The following is a 17383-nucleotide window of genomic DNA, read 5'->3' on the forward strand; positions in this document are numbered from 1 at the left end:
GTTGAAGATACAAAGAGCCAGGACAGAAAATATGCTTATCTCTAAATCTGCCAGAAAGCCATGTACCGAAAGTAGACAGTTACTCGACATATAGAGACATGGCTTATATTTGGTGGGAGATGATGAACACAGAGGAAGAGAATGAGAGAGAGAGAGAGAGAGAGAGAGAGAGAGAGAGAGAATTTCATCATGCGAAAATGCCAAACAGGGAGTGCAGAACCCAAGTGTCATGACCCTTTCCGTTGTGATACATTGATTTGTCTCCGCAGAAACAAAGCCACACACACATAAGTTCCCTGGCAATGCGGCAAATCCTCACGCCCTCTCATCCTCCCTGGGACCTGGACCTGAGTGAAGGTGGGGGAACACAGATGCGATGAAAGATGGACATGAGGAAGAGAGTGTGAGCTTGTCTTGGAGGGAAGAATGAAGTGTACACACTGCTGTTTCAGAAAGCAATGCTGCGTGCTATCTTGTGTCTGTATGTCTTCGGAGGGGAAAACAATTTTTTTAAAGATATTCTCCGTCTGACATATCTCTTAAGAATGTTGGACCAGGCAGGGCATGGCGACCCTTGGGAGGTAGAGATAGGAGAATCTCTATAAAATCGAAGCCAGCCTGGTCTACACAGTGAGTCCCAAGTCCAGAGGTACAAAGTGAGAGCCTGGCTTTAAAAAGGCGGGGTTGGGGGCGGGGGGCGGGAGGAGGAGGAGAAGAAGTGGAGGAGGAAGGGGAGGAGGGGAGGAGGGAAAGAAGAGGAAAAAGTGGACCGTTGGACTAGATCTCCACAAGAAGTAATACATGATGCTTGGTACTGTAAATGTGGCCAAGAACCAGCAATTGAGGAGCTAAAAAGCCCCAGGTAAACCTATAACTATCATTTTGCTAAGTAGAATAATGCCAAACTGCCCTTGTAAGTCACAGATTTGTGAAGCTCTCCGTGGTGGTTTGAATAGGTTTGGTCCCCATAGATTCATAGGTTTCAGTGCTTGGCCTTAAGGAACTACTAGGAGGCGTGGCCTTGTTGGAGGAAGTAGGTCAGCGTGTAGGCAGGTTTTGAGGTATCCTATGCCCTAAGATCAAGCTCCGCCCAGTGTGGAATCAGATCCCCACCCCCCGGGGGCGGGGCTTCCTACAAAGCCAGTCTCCCCTGCCTCGGATCAAGGTGTAGAACTCTCAGCAAGTAGCTTATAAGGCATATGTCTTCCAGAGTGACTTTTCAGTATGCTAGACAGTCTGTGGCCCCAGGCTTGTCCTGTTTAACACTGTTTGTATTTAACAATAAGTACAGTGGGTCCCTGAAGAGGAGCCCTGACTGCCATATCATCAGAGACGACGCCTAGGAAGACTGGCTAGTAACCTTCCTTTTTATAAGGTGCAGGACTTCTGCCTGTAGATACCGTTCAGCAACCAAAGAGCTTGCTGGGTGAGCATGAGGACCTACCCGTGTTTGAGCCCTGAAACCTCTGCAGAGAGAGAGGGGAGAGAGAGGGGGAGGGAGGGAGGAAGAGAGAGAGAGAGACAGACAGAGACAGAGAGACAGAGAGGGGGTGGGCGGGGAGGGCACATGCCTGTAAAACCCTGCCTGGAACATCGTGTTGAGGAGACTGGGGAGCTAGAAAGAAATGGCTCCCTGGGGCTCACTCGCCACCTAGCCTTGCTCACTCAAGGCTCTGCTCTCTGGTTGCTTAACACAACACAACTCGCTGTCTCCCTGTGTTTCTAGAAACCCTGTGTGTCCTCTCCTGAGGACTGAGCTCCTACTCACCTTCCGTCTAATTCTGCAGCTCCACCACTTCCGCCACGCCCCCCCCCCTCCGGTCACAGGTGCCTTACAAGCACACACTGTCCTTGTACCAGCTACTTGTTTGTTTGTGTGTGTGTGTGTGTGTGTGTGTGTGTGTGTGTGTGTGTTTTAATTAACTTGGCATAAGTTAAAGTCATCTGAGGAAAGAGCCTCAATCAAGAAAATGCCCCCATGAGATTGGCCTTTTGGAAAGCACCCTCCATGGCCCACCCCTGTGCTGCTCTGGGCCCAGAGACTGACTCTCCAGGACCTCTGAACATGTATTTATTGCTTATATTATTGTGTGAATGTGTCTGTCGATACATGCATCTGTGTATGGACATGGAGGCCAGGAGAGGACCAGATGTCCCTCTCTCTCTCTCACTGTCCACCTTACTCCCTTGCGGCAAGGTCTCTCAGTGAACCAGGAGCTTGCCTGGTGGTCAGCAAGCCCCAGTGGACCTCCTGTATCCACCCCCAACATCGATGAGGGGTTTAAATGTGTGTGACAGTGTCGTTTTTTAAAGGGGTTCTCGGGATTAGAACTCAGTTCTCCATGCTTGCATGCCAAGCACTTTACTTCGAGCCTCAGTCTCCAGCTTCTCAGAACTCAGACTCCCACACTCACATGTGTGGAATCTCCCTCCCTCGTCCCAAGGCTCCTTCTCATGGTTGGTAGACACTCCTGCCCAGCGCCCTCCACTCAGGAAACAGGAGTCTCTGTGACTGAACCAAGGAGGTGAGGAACACAGCTGACAGAGTATTTCACGGCACACTGGGGGGTGCCCTGCAGATGGCAGAGGCCTGAGCAGTGCTGGTGAGACAGGAGTATGCTGTCTCTTCCTGCCCCTTCCCAGGCTGCCCTTCAAGGATGTGTGTCCAGCAGGCAGCCCTGTGAGATAGCATCTCTGCAGATCAGCTTTGCTTGCTGTCCTGGTAATAAATGTGCTGTCCCTCTTGTAACCAACTTCTTTATTGCTTAGGACAATAAACATAAAGTCTCTGGCGGTGGATTTGCTTTCAGCCTAGGCTAATAAAGATAGCATGTCTACAGAAACCAAGACTGGCTGTCCTTCCTCAGGGCTCCTTATGTACTCAGGAGTGTGTGTGTGTGTGTGTGTGTGTGTGTGTGTGTGTGTGTGTGTGTTTACTTTTGCAGGGGTAGAGATTGAATCTAGGATTTTTCATGTGGTATGGAAGCATGCTACCCTTGAGCCACACACTCAGCCCCTCACTGGGGGATTCTAGGCCAGTACTTTTCCCATAAGTCACACCCCTACCTCTCCATGGGGAATATTAGACAGATGGTCTCCCCATATCCCAGACAGGGTTTCTCTGTGTAACCCTAGCTGTCTTGTACTCACTTTGTAGACCAGGCTGGCCTGGAAATCAAAGAGATCCTCCTGCCTCTGCCTCTCTGAATGCTGAGATTAAAGGCGTGTGCCACCATGCCCGACTGACAAATGTTTTTATGCTGAACAGTTTTTTCAGCCCTCTATGTTATTTTGGGGGCAGGGTCTCTCACTGAATTTGGTGCTCAGCCGGGATTCTGGGCATGGAAACTCAGGTCTTCGGGGTGAGGGGTTTCACCTCAGGTGCTTTACCAGCTGAGCATCTCCCTGCCTTTATCACTCATACACACACACACACACACACACACACACACACACACACACACACACACGAGTACCCCTTTTGTGGCTCTTCAATATCCCGCTCAGGTACCTGCAGATAGACCTCATCTTAACACACTGTCCCCGACGACACTGAAGACGTAGTCGGCTTGCCCGTGCATGCATACTTAGGACGCTGGGTTACTATATTTTCAGACTCTGTGTCTGTCCATACCTTAGATCTGAGGCAGAAAAGAGACAGGAGTGTGATCTTCAACCATGGGATTGTGTTTATTAGCAAACACAGCAAGGAGCAGCCTCTTTCCCATGAGAAACTGAGGGGGTCTACCTAGGGGAACGCTGGCTGTCTCACTTTTGTATGCGTGGAGTAAAAGGTTTAGGAATGAGGATACTGTTACAACGGGTAGACCAGCCGTCTCTCCCTCCTGAAGTTGTTTGCCCAAGGTGAGACAGGCTGTTCCAATAGTCATTCCCTTCCAGGATGACCTAGCAAGGTCACTTTATACCTCATAAGCCCAAAGAGGACATATAAGTGACTATTAACCACAAAGTAAAGAGTAACCATGCCACAATCCACAGACCCAGAGAAGCTAAGTAACAGTGAAGGCTCAAGGGGGCTGTGGGGGCTTACAAGTGAACCACAGAAAAGAGGAAATAGAGCAACCTTTGTAGGTGGGAGGGAGGGAGGGAGGAGGGAGCTGGATGAGGGGTGGGAATAGGAACAGTGGATCAAGTGGGAGGAGGAGGGAGGGAGCGAGCGCTGCGAGAGCACCTGGAATGGGAGCATGTCTGGGATGAGCTAGGAACCCACGCCATAGAACTCCTAGGAATCTCTAAGGGTGGCCCCAGCTTAGTAAGACTCCTAGGAACAAGAGATTTGGAGCCTGAACCAGCCATGTCCCATAACCAGGCAGGACTTCCAATGGAGGGATCAGGGCACCAACCCTGCCATAAAACCATCAATCTACAATTTGTCATGTCTACAAGACGTGCAGGGATGAAGATGGAGCAGGAGTTGAGGGAATGGCCAACCCATGACTGGTCCAGCTTAAGGCCCATGCCATGAGAGGGAGCCCACTCCTGACACTGTTAATGACACTCTGCAGACAGAGTTTAGCATAACCATCATCAGAGAGGCTTCACCCAGCAATGGCTGGAAACTGATGCAGAAGCCCACAGCCAACCATTAGGCAGAGCTTGGGAAATCCTTTGGAAGAGGGGGAGGAAGGACTGTGAGAGCCATAGAGGTCAAGGAAGTCACAAGAAAACCTACAGAACCTGTAGTGAAATATTATGGGAATGACGTTTTTATTTTAATCCCAGGTGTGGGGCCATGGGGCTGCAGATGATTATGATTTGTCTTGTGCTCTAGCAGGGGTGTGATTTTTGCCAGCTGCAGATAAAACTATCTGTGTGTGATGTTTGGAATTCTGGGAACTTTTCAGAGTCTATATAAATGCTAGAGCCCCGACGGATGGGTTGCGGGTTGCTGGTTGGATACTGTTGGTTGCGGTTGGTTGCGGTTTGCTAAGTAGTTGTGTGCAAAGAAGAAATTAGATATCCTGGCAGTGAAGGTCAAATTTGCCCCCCAGGAACTCTAAACCCTAGTTAACAGAAAATAGTCAAATAATAATGACATCCATTTCCTCTCTATCGTTTTTTTTTCTCTATCTACTGTTAGAGGGTTAAAAGGGTGGAAAAGGGTGGAAGAAAAAAGAACTCACAAGTAGTAAAAGTCCCGCTATAGGGATCAACTAACAAGGGCCCATAAGGACTCACAGAGACTAAACCACCAGCCAGAGAACATGCATGGGACTGACCTGGGCTCTCTGTATATATGTAGCAGTTAGCGTAGTTTGTTTTTTATATGGGACTCCTCACAGTGGGAGCAGGAACTGTCTCTGACTCTGTTGCTTGACTTTGGAACCCTTCCCCCATACTGAGCTGCCTCTTTTAGCCTCAGTAGGAGATGAGCCTGGTCTTATGGCAACTTGATATGCCACTGCTGGTTGGTATCCAAGGAAGAGGAGGGGAGGCAGGAGGAAGGCTGGGAGGAGACGAGGGAGGGGAAACTGCAGTCCCAATATAAAGCTAGTTAGGTAATTAATTTTTTAAAAACTGAAAGCCCTAAAAGGGTATAAAATAGAGAGTAGGGGTGTAGATCTTTGCTGTTTCCTACTAAGGAGGACCATCAGGAGGGGGTATTTCAGGGTCTGCTGAAGAGGGGGGGGTCCTCTGGGCAGGAGAATTTTAACTTGATCAGTAATGACGGATCATACGATGACCATCACGCATTCCTGGAGAGACTTTTGAAAAATAATTGTCAGAGGGCTGTAGGCAGATGGCTTGGTTACGTAATAGAACTGAGAAACTGCCCAGGAAGGTAGGAGAGACAGAGTGGACCGGTAAGAGGAAGTGACTGTAGAGTTGATTCCGAGTGACTGACTAGTCCCACTAACTACCAGGAGTGATACGCCAGAGTGAACTAGCAGAAACAAAAGAGCTCCACAGAGCACCAGAGGACTCATTTAAAGAATTGTAACTGGCCTGAGGTAAAAAGACACAAGGGTCCCTCGCAGTCAGAATTTCTTCACAGTGCCTAAATAGCCTTGTTACAGATGTATCAGGAACAAAGGGAAACTATTGTAGGACAAGAGCCATGGGGAGAGCTTGCACGGGACGTTCTGTTTTGATATAGAGTGAAAGTGATAAGGAAAACATTTGAAATACAGGGCAAAAGCATAAATATGGGGATAATAAGGGGGACCAAGTGACCAAGGGGAGGAGCCAGAGTGAGAAGAAACCAGAAGCTCAAACATAGGAGGAGGTTCGCAGTTGAATTTTTATCTGGTCCCTGTGTCTTTGGACCCCATATCAAACCAGTTGAAACGTGTTGGTGTGGGAGCAGCATCTTTGGTGGGGGAGGAGGATACCCAGCACCATTCTAGACAGCATCCTCTGTGCCTCTGTCTGCCTGTTCATCAGTGTCCTGCATTACAAGTGTCGTCACTGAACTTGTGACAGTGACAAGAGTGTCCCCAAGCTCTCTGAGCTGCTGCGACATATTAGTGACACTTGAGTAGGCAGTCACAGAACTTCACGGAAGTCTCTCAGAAGCCCAGGACACATCTGAGGGTAGTGACTGACATCTGAAGCAAGCTGCATTAAGTCTTGGGGACCACAATCTGTAATTTCTGACACTAACTCCTGACACACAGAGTCATCACTGTCTTGAATTTGAAGACACTCAGCTCGTGTGTAATGGACGGTTGCTTAGCATGTAGGGAAGTGAGCCTTACACATCTGGTATCAGAAACGTTGCACATGGTCATAGCGTCAGGGACTGCAGATCTCAGACAAACACAAGGACAGAAATATAGCTAGCAACCCAATCTCCTGAGTATGCACACACAGGCACAGAAACTCTGTTCTCCTTGTCAGAGACAGTGTGTTAAGGTCAGGTCTATCGTTCTTTCTTCAAGTATGAGTGGGACTGTCAAGGATTACAAAAAAAATGCCCGTGGTGTGTGTGTGTGTGTGTGTGTGTGTGTGTGTGTGTCTGTAGACTTACACACTCTAGTGGGAATTCTGTAATTTTGGTTTCTTTTAAAAACAGAAATGTTACGGGAATATGTGTTTGTTTTAATCCCCGGTGTGTAAACAAGAAAGAGGCTTCTTCACAGCAGGCGACTATGATTTGCCTCATGCTCTGGCAGGGGCCTGATTTTGCCAGCTGCAGATAGTTTCTGCAAGTGTATGACATTTGGAGTTCTGGCAAGTTTTCAGAGAGTATGTAAATGCTAGAGTCCCAGTGAGTGGGTACCACTGTTGTTGACCGGTTGGTGGTTGGATGCCGTGGGTTGTGGTTTGTTAAACATGTGTAAAGAAGAAACAAAGAGATGAGAAGAAGAAATTAGATTATCAAGACAGCGAAGACCAAACTTGCCCCACGGAACTCAACGCCCCTCATCAGCAGGAAATGGTCTAATGATAGTGCTGCCCCATTCCCCCTCTATCCTTTTTTCTCTCCTACCTAGTGTTAGGGGTTTGTTAAGGATGGATAAGGGTGGAAGAAAGAGAAAGGAACCCACGAAGTAGCAAACGCCAGCACAGGGCAGGGGAGATATTTAGTTGGTAAAGTGCCTGTCTTACAACCACAAATACCCAAGTTATGATCCCCACAACTCATGTAAAAATCTGGAGATTTCTGTGAGAGATCCTGTATCAAAAAAAAAAAACAAAACAAAAAACAAAAAACAGGGTAGAGAGCTGGGGTGTGGTTCAGTGGTAGAGCTCTTGCCTAGAATCCCTCAGTGAGGACCTGGGGTGTGGCTTAGGAGAAAAGTACCTGCCAAGAATCCCCCAGTGGGGGGCTGAGTGTGTGACTGAGGGATAGAATGCTTCTATAACACATGAAAATTCCTAGATTCAATCCCTACTCCTGCAAAAATAAATAAACACACACACACACACACACACTCCTGAGTACATAAGGAGCCATGAGGAAGGACAGTCAGTCTTGGTTTCTGTAGACATGCTATCTTTATTAGCCTAGGCTGAAAGCAAATCCACCGCCAGAGACTTTATGTTTATTGTCCTAAGCAGTAAAGAAGTTGGTTACAAGAGGGACAGCACATTTATTACCAGGACAGCAAACAAAGCTGATCTGCAGAGATGCTATCTCACAGGGCTGCCTGCTGGACACACATCCTTGAAGGGCAGCCTGGGAAGGGGCAGGAAGAGACAGCATACTCCTGTCTCACCAGCACTGCTCAGGCCTCTGCCATCTGCAGGGCACCCCCCAGTGTGCCGTGAAATACTCTGTCAGCTGTGTTCCTCACCTCCTTGGTTCAGTCCCAGAGACTCCTGTTTCCTGAGTGGAGGGCGCTGGGCAGGAGTGTCTATGAATCATGAGCAGGAGCCTTGGGACGAGGGAGGGAGATTCCACACATGTGAGTGTGGAAATCTGAGTTCTGAGAAGCTGGAGACTGAGGCTCGAAGTAAAGTGCTTGGCATGCAAGCATGGAGAACTGAGTTCTAATCCCTAGAACTCGTTTTTAAAATGGCACTGTTGCACACATCCAAACCCCTCATCGATGTTGGGGGTGGATACAGGAGGTCCACTGGGGCTTGCTGACCACCAGCCAAGCTCCTGGTTCACTTAGAGACCTTGCCGCAAGGGAATAAGGTGGACAGTGAGAGAGAGGGACATCTGGTCCTCTCCTGGCCTCCATGTCCATACACAGATGCATGTATCAGCAGACACATTCACACAATAATATAAGCAATAAATACATGTTCATAGAGGTGCTGGAAAGTCAGTCTCTGGGCCCAGAGCAGCACAGGCATCACTGTCATAAATGGCACTAGCCTTTGAGACTTGGGACAATGGATTTAATTAGGGTTTAGGTAAGGAGACTGTGTGCAGAGGGCCAGTCATACCCCAGTTCTTTTTACACTTTGCCGAAATTTTATCCTCTTTGAGCAAGCTTCCCTGCTAATGGGTCTTCTTACACTCAGGTCTCAGCCCGCAGGAATCCATCCAGTTAGACCCAGTGTCAACGGAACAGGAAGGTATGGATTGTCGTGCTCAGCCATGGTCCTTGGTGCAAGTGTCCAGCTCACAGCCCTAGAGGTGTGGCTGAAGCATCCTCTGTGTGCCAGCAGGGCGGGGTGAGAGTGTGGAGGAGCTTAAGGCTTCATAAGGCCTTGCAGAGAGACCTCTCAGCTCCAAGCTCAGCACCCGTCCTGGATGCCTGCCACCATGTGGTTCCTGCTCCTGTGCCTTACGCTGTCTCTGGAGAAATATGGTGAGAAGTCGAGGGATCCATAGGAGGAAAAAGGGACCAGACTCCTCCTATCCTCACCCCCCATAAGTGCTTCCTCTCACCCCAGCATCCCACCCACATCCTCCTGTCCCTTGTGGTCCCACACTGATACCCCACCTCAGCCCTCCATGCTGCACAGGCCTCTGTGCTCCATCCTTTCTACCCTGAAGTCTGGGAACGTCTCTTCTCCTAGCCTACTCTCTGCCTCCAGCCGCTTTTCCTCAGGGGCAGACACTGGGTCAGCTCTGTGTGTCACAGTGGGATTCAGAATCCTCCACTTGAGACATCACTCTGCCTCCCAAACCTCGGAGCCCAACCAAGACATTACTGTCCTCCACCAGCTATTGCTGCCACTCTCTGCTCTCAATCTTGACTTCTGTGCCCCTTCCCCCCGCCCCCCCGCCACCCCACTCCCGTCCTGTTGCGGGGACACACACCCTGTTTTATCAGAGACTATAAATAGCCCCCTCCCACCCCTGCAATCTGGAATTGGGGTTTTGGAATTTTCTCTTTATTCTGACACTGCCTGGACTTTCCTCCGGGCAGGGCAAAACCAGGGCTCCTCTAGAACTGCTTCCCGGGTCCATGTGCTTTCAAATTTCTAATCTAGTCTCTGTCCCCACGCTTTCCCACTCTGTTCCCTCAACCCTACACAGACCTCATCCATGGGGGCCCATCTGCGTTTCAGAAACTCTCTGTTCCTGAGAACCTGCAGCTTCTTCCCCCATCCCTCATCCTCCACCCCCACCCTCCAGGCACTACCACCATCCCCCAACCCTCATCCCCATCCCCATCTCCCATCCCCCACCCCACCCCTCATCCATCATACCCCCTCCCCCAAACCCCTCCCCCTCCCCCAACCCCCCTCCCCCAACCCCTCTCCCCCTCCCCCACCCTCCATCTCCCACCCCCCACCCCCACCCATCCACTATTCCCCATCCCCCAACCCCCCTTTCCCTTCCCCACCCTCCATCCCCCCTCCCCCTCCCCCATCCCTTGCGTCATGCCCCTGCTCACCCCAAATCCCCAGACCCATGCAGCCCCAGACACTGACTCATCTGCTGTGTCCCAGTCTGCCGCCTGGGGTCAGCTTTCTGCTCAGAGCATAATGTCTGCCTAGTTGGGGCAAGCCAGCACTTGCCACGCCAAGTGACAGTCCTGAAATTCAGTCTATTCTAACATTCTTCAACAGGACCCCACACCCTCAGTCTGGGTCCCCTCACGTCCACAGCACAGGTTCCCCTCCAGATCCCTTCTCCTTGCCAACCCTGAGCTCAGCACTCCTTTCTACAGGTGCCCTGCCCCTCCTCGTGACCAGGATCATCGGAGGCTGGGAGTGTGACAGACATTCCCAACCGTGGCAGGCGGCTGTGTATCATTATGACAGAGTCGTGTGTGGGGGCATCCTGGTGCACCCCCAGTGGGTCCTCACAGCCGCCCACTGCATCAGCCGGTAGGATGGGCTGGGATGTGGCTCGTGATCAAAGCCCTTGCCTGGCATGCTAGAGGCCCTGGCATCCACCCCCCCCCCCCCCCGAGCACTTTAGTAGGAGACGGGCAATTGCGGGTTGAGGGAGGATTTTATTTTCCAAGGAAGAACATGCCCCTCTCCTCCTTGGATGACCCCGTGGGACCTATGGGTTGGAGGGATGAAGGATGATGTTGGTCCAGAAGGACAGGGGTGGGGGGGGAAAGGGGGGAGGCAGAGCTGGGGCTGAACCACCACCTATCCATGGCCACCTGGGTCTCTCCTCATGTCTCCCCATGCTCCTGTCTCACTGTCTCTTGGCATCCTGCCCTGTGTGTGACAATGTGGGACTGTGTTTGGTCTCTCCTCCTTACCCCGTATCCATGGGTGTGTGTCTCACCCATCTCTGTCCTCCTCTAGGTGTCTTGGTGACCATCTGTCCCTCCGTGTCTCTCCCTTTAGATCTCTGCCCAACCCTGTCTGGAGGTCTGGGTCTCACTCTTCCTCCTCCATCACCACTGTTCACACTGAAGAGTGTAGCTTAGGTCCAACCTAGTAGGACAGGAAGGACCGTCCCCCATATGCATGTGTGAGAGAAGCCCTCAGTTTCCCCAGACTACTCTGGCACTGTAGGGCCATGTCCATTCTGGGGACATTCAGAGAGAGACTGAACTGGCCTAGAGCTGGGTGAGGGCAACTGGGTGAGTACAGAGTGAGGGCAGGGTGCTGAGGGAAAGTGGGCTCAGACCCTGGACTGTGGCCACACTGTGGGCCAGGGAAGCTTAGGCCAGCCCCACTGCCCCGGAGTGGCTCTCAGGCCCTCGCCTTCTCTCTCCATTTTTCTCTCTCTCCCTTTATTTCCTGCCTCCCTCATCCGTGTTGAATGCTTTTCTCTGCCTTTTGTCTGTCCCCAGCTCCTCCTCCCGTGCACACGCTGCTCCCTGGTGCTCCTCTCCGCTCTTTTCCTTCTTCACCTTTGTAGCTCTCTTGTTTTGATCATGTGTGTGTGGTGTATGTGTGTGTACTGTTGTTGTGTGTGCGTGAGTGTGCGTGTGCGTCTGGAGGCCAGAAACAGGTGTCAGCTGTCGGCCTCCATTGCTCTCCAGCTTATGTTTTTTAACTTTTTTTATCGTATGTATTTGTTTTGTGTGTGTGAGTGTGTGCATGTGTGAGCATGCGTGCCATTGCACACAAGTGGAGGTCACGAGACAGCCTGCAGGAGTCAGTACCCTCCCTCCATCATGTGGGTCCTGGGACTGAACTCAGCTCATGTGGCTCAACTACAAGTGCCCCTACCCACTAAGCTGTTTCTCTGGTCCTGCCATCATCATCATCATCATCATCATCATCATCACCATCATCATAATAATAATAATTAATAATAATAAAATCTGGATGTGAGTGTTTTGCCTAATTGTATGTCTGCGTATCGTGTGTGTACCTGGTGCCTGGCGACCTGAAGGGGGCTGGAGCTGGAGTTACAGGCAGTTGTGATCCATCAGGTCTGTGCTGGGAACCAAACACGTCTCTTAACCACTGAGCCACCACTGAGCTATCTCCCGCCCCTGTTTTTTGAAATAGGAGCTCAAATATTTGGCATAGCTGGATGCCAGGCAGCTCTAGGGACCATCCTGTCTGTGTCCTCTGCCACGGGGACTGTAAGCATGTGCCACTCAACCTGATTTGCACGTAGGCTCTGAAGGTCCAAGGTCAGGTGCTCACACTAGAACGGCAAGCACAGACCCACAGAGCCATCTCCACAGCCTGGTGGCTCTGTCTTTTCCATTCTGTGTCTGCCCATCACCCTTCCCCTTCCAGAATGTTCTTGCTGTCTCTGCTTTGCTGCTTTCCCACCTTCTCTTTCCCCCATCCTTTCCTCATCTCGTTCCCCCTTTTGCCCGATTCCCTGCCCCCCCCTTCCCCTTCATCCTTGCTTCCTCCCTAGAAACATGAAGGTGGGACTAGGTCAACACAGCCTGAGTTCTGATGAAGACACTGGTCAGTATGTGGCTGTCAACCGCTCCATCCCACACCCACTCTACAACATGAGTCTCCAAGAGTCCAGCATTCCCAGCCCCGGTGATGACAACAGCCACGACCTGATGCTGCTTCTGCTGAGTGAGCCAGCCAACATCACAGAGGCTGTGAGCGTGCTGAGCCTGCCCACTGAGGAGCCTAAACTGGGGAGCCAATGCCTGGCATCTGGCTGGGGCAGCGTCAAGCCAGATGAGTGTATGCCTGGGCCATTACCCTATAGCCTGGAGCAGAAGGCACAGTTCTAGATGAAAAGGCTGGGCTGCTCGGCTTCTGTATACCTGCCACACTTGTGTTCTCTTGGCCTACAGCTACAGAGGCAAGGACCCTGCAGTGTGTGGACCTCAACCTCATGTCCAATGACGTCTGTAAGACGGTTTATTTGCAGAAGGTGACAGAATTCATGCTGTGTGCTGGCCACCAGGGAGGTGGCAAAGATACCTGCACGGTGAGCAGCCCCAACCCCTAGGACCCTGACAGGACAAGATGCTGGCTGAGACATCCCCAGCCAGCATCTCCTCAGCTGCTTAGAAACTGTAGCCCATCAGCGTCTCCAGTGTGGCAAAGCCCCCTCTACCCCAGTCCTGTCCCCTTCTCCCCAAGGTGTTGTCTGTCTCACTCTCCCACGTGCAGGCTTCTCCGCCTGTGAACAGTTCCTTAGGTATCTCCTAGGTGCCCGTGACCATCCTAGGCCCTGGGCAGCCAACAGGGAACACAGAGCACCATGATGGGGGTGGGAATGTTGCTTTGCTCTTCCTGGGGCAACAATTTCTACTCATCACAGACAAGAGAAGACACTATACTATATTCATGCATCCTGGTAAGCTCATGAGTTATGGGAGCTAGCCTCGGGAACACGGCAACTGCATCACCAAAAAGCCTGTCACAACACAAGTGACAGCTGTGCAAAGTTACCCCTCTGGAGTCCCCCCGCACAGCGTCAAGCAGTTTCAATGAAGAGTGTCACCCTCCTGAATCCCCTGGCTCACTCCAGGAAAGGAGGCTTTGATGTGGCAAACATGGCTCCACAAAGAGGGGCAGCCATAAGCAGGAAGTACAGTGCAGACACAATGGGAGTGGAATGCCATAAGGTGGTGGAGCCATGGGGCAGGCAAGAGACCTGGGAGGCTGGGAGGGCTGCCTGCGGGAGGAGGGCATGTTGTGTGCAAGGGAGAAGGGGCAACATCAGACACTGGGTGGGGTTGGGGGTGGGGGAAAGGTACCATTGGGAGAAGCAGAAGGGAAAACAGGTGCCAGGTCCTCAGCGGAGAGGGGCTGGAGAGTTTGAGGGACAGCTAAGGGGCTTGTGACTAGGTAAGCATCAGCAGACAGAGAGTGGACAGACAGACAGGAGGTCGCTTTCTGCAGAGCCTCAGCTGGGCCACATGGGATGCCTTTCCCCCTGCGGTGTCCTGGAAGCCGGGGATGGTGCTGAGCTGACTCTGCTCACGAGCTCCCTCTGCTGTCCGTGAGGAAGGGCTGAAGGAGGAGGGCTTGTCTCAGGGAGACTCCAAATCTTCACTTGGTCTCTCTTACTGCATGGTCTCCAAGCAGTGTCAGAGCTGTAACGTCAGAGCCAGCCTTTTCCAGCCCCTGTTCGCATCCCTTGGTGTCTTGTCCATGGGGTGCCTATCCTAGGAAAAGTTCGTGGGGAGGGGTCCTTGAGATGACACCCCCAGCAGCCTGCTGCTGACGTAGGACCCTGCCTTCAGGACAGGAGCTGCACCTGTTTCCCTTCCTCCTTTCTGAGGGTTCCAGGCTATGGCCTCTTTGGGGAGCTATCCTGCCTTCTTCTGGAAGGCGTAGCTAGGAGGTTGCAATCAGTAATCTGGTGGTGGTCAAGTATGAGAGATGGGGCAGGCCAGACAGAAAGTAGGCTGTCCCCTCTCACTCTACACTGTGCCTTTCCCCCTTAGGGTGACTCCGGAGGCCCCCTTATTTGTGATGGGATGCTCCAAGGTATTGTGTCAGCGGGTAGTGACCCTTGTGCCCAGCCCAGTCGGCCTAGCACGTTCACCAAGCTGACACCATACATAGAGTGGCTCAAGACCACCATGAAGAACAACCTGTGAGGAGATCCCTGTGCCTTCCCTAGTAAACTGACAGCCACCGTATCATCTTCTGCACTGTTTCCCTTTTCTGGGCTCTAGGCACCTGGGGGTCCAGAACTCAGCTGACAGAACCCAAAGCCTTTGAGTCTCCAAACGCAGGTGCCAGGCATGAAGACAGGGCCTCAGCAGTAAGAACGGAGCTGAGATATGTGGGAACCGGCAGGTCTCAGACGGGTCCCGTGTGCCTCTCCCGCCTCGAGAGCACGACAGGTCTAGAAACTGCTCAAGCAGAAGGAGGTGGTGGTGTCCCTGGCATGCGTGTGACGGAAGAAGGGGGTCACCCAAGAGACAGGACAGAGTACATGATGACAAGTCCACGGAGCCCCTGAGCAAGATCCGAGGCCCAGGGAACTGGGGACATAGTGGAGTGATGCCAAAATGTCACCCTCATTTTTCTGGAGGCACCAGGCTGCCTAAGGACAATTCTGAAAAGAGGAAGGAGGTCACCCCATGTTACAGGGCTGGAGCAATGGAGGGGGAACCTCAGAGTGGGGAAGCTTATTCAACGTGTGGGCGTTGGCGACCACAAGCCACAATTAGCAGCAGGGACTCTCAGTCACAGGCTACGTGGAGCTAAGGTGTGTCATGGGTGAAGACCATGACACGGAGCAGATAGAGATCTAGAGACACGCTCCCACGTGGGCTGCGGAGTGAAGAGCTAGACCCGACCATCGCCTGCCCGGTGGCTCCTACGGTCAGCGGTGTGTGAGGACACGTCTGAAGTGTTCCCAGCCACAGCCACTGACCAAGCCTGGCATGCGGGGCGCTCACTGGGCTCGGTACTGGGGGGGGGGAGGCTGTCGAATGACTGATATGCTGTCCATCTCCAGTGTGTGCAGGACATAGCTCAGGACCCCAGATACCCAAATCCAGCTTCACATCCGCAGCCATGCTGTCAGCACAATGCGCTACTGATATTCAAGGCTCCCGTGTCCTGGGACCTCTCAGGCAGGGAAGTCCCCAGGAGGGACTCACGTTAGGGTTCTCTCATGGTTGCATGCCCAGGCCTCCTGGAGAACTTCTACCATTCAAAGGGTGAGGGAAGACAGACTGAGGAAGGAGAGGAGAGGGAGAGAAGAGGGGGAGGAAGAAGAAGATGGAAAAAGAGAAAGGGAAGATGAGGAAGGAGAGGAAAGGGAGTGATGAGGAAGACAGCAAGCCTGGTGCCATCCTGTGGGAGGATGCCCAGGGAAAGCGCAGGTGTGGGGGCAGTGGGGGGCGGAGTGCGAACAGCCCTGAACTTACTCAGAACACGACGATGATTCCATTGCTGCTGCTTCTTCTTCACACCCTTGTACAAGAAGAAACCTCTCCCTAAGTCCATGGGGTAGAGGGGCACCCTGCATTCCATGCTACACATGGGAGACCGGAGTGTGTGCGCCACGGCCCAGGAAGCAGAGCATGGCTGGGGTAGAATACAGGACCACACAGGACTGCATGCAGCAGGATCAGGATGACAAGGGGTACTCAGGGAGCCAGGCTAAGGAGTGACATGGGTTAGTGAACTCTGGTTCCCCTGGGGAGACTCGAATTATAGTATCAATATCCTTGAAGGCTGGCAGGACGTGAGGAGCTTGTGATGCTGGTGGTTCGTCCGATGGAAAAAGCAGCTAGGGTGGAAGCTTCCCATTGGGTGGGACCCGAGGTCTCTAAGGTCTCCTGGTGACAGACTTTGAGGGCAGAGGCTGCTGTTGAGTCCCAGCTCAGCGCACACTGTTAGGAGGCCATTTTGATATGAGTTGTTTGGAGGACACTGGGTGGGGCGGGACCCCTCCCCCACAGTCATCGGCCTATGAAAGCCAGTGCATGGGCTGCAGGAAAGTAGGACAGGGCCTGAGTCACATCTGGCCCTGGATGGGATGGGATGTCCTGACCTATTCCAGGAGCTGACTCCTGTGAGATTATATCCTAATAGGAGGCTGAGAAAGAACATGGATGCTAAGCTGCCCCTTCCTACTGAGCCTGTTAATCACACGGACAAGACATGTCCCCCCAGGAAACGCTCCCTGTTATAGAGGTTTTAGAAATAGGGTGGAGTCTGCCTAAAGGGTAGGTCAGGACATTGTCCGTGCTCACCCTGGAGTGCCTCTCTCTGCAGTAAACTCTCTCATCTTCTACACAAAGCTCTGTGCACCTCAGATGAGTTCCCTTCAGTGAAGATCACAGGGACTGGGGAGCCACAGGGAATCCAGCATGAGGTCCTGGTGGCTGCGCCACAGGTGTGTGAAGGGCCATTTATTACCAAAAATATCTAAGTTGCTGGGCATGGTGGCACATGTCTTTAATCTCAGCACTTGGAAGGCAGAGCCAGGTTGGTTTCTGTGAGTTCAAAGCCAGCCTGATCTACAAAGAAAGTCCAGGACAGCCAGGGCTACATAGAGAAACCCTATCTCAAAAAACAAAAAAAACAAAACAAAAAACAAAATCTCTCTCTGTCTCTCTGTCTCTCTGTCTCTGTCTCTCTGTCTCTCTCTCTGTCTCTCTCTCTGTGTCTCTGTCTCTGTCTCTGTCTCTGTCTCTGT

General features: G+C 51.9%; 1 protein-coding gene across 1 annotated transcript; it reads left to right on the top strand.

The window, feature by feature from the left end:
- Window positions 1-10251: 10251 nt before the first annotated feature.
- Window positions 10252-14822, top strand: LOC311609890 (prostate-specific antigen-like; the record flags this gene model as incomplete). Its single annotated transcript, XM_084803343.1, has 5 exons — window positions 10252-10333; window positions 10542-10701; window positions 12662-12948; window positions 13062-13198; window positions 14667-14822. The coding sequence occupies 5 exons, from the start codon at window positions 10252-10254 to the stop codon at window positions 14820-14822; spliced, it is 822 nt and encodes a 273-aa protein (XP_084659469.1).
- Window positions 14823-17383: the final 2561 nt, after the last annotated feature.

Source organism: Acomys minous, assembly GCF_964271855.1.
Source record: "Acomys minous genome assembly, chromosome: 2".
Taxonomy (NCBI): Eukaryota; Metazoa; Chordata; class Mammalia; order Rodentia; family Muridae; genus Acomys; species Acomys minous.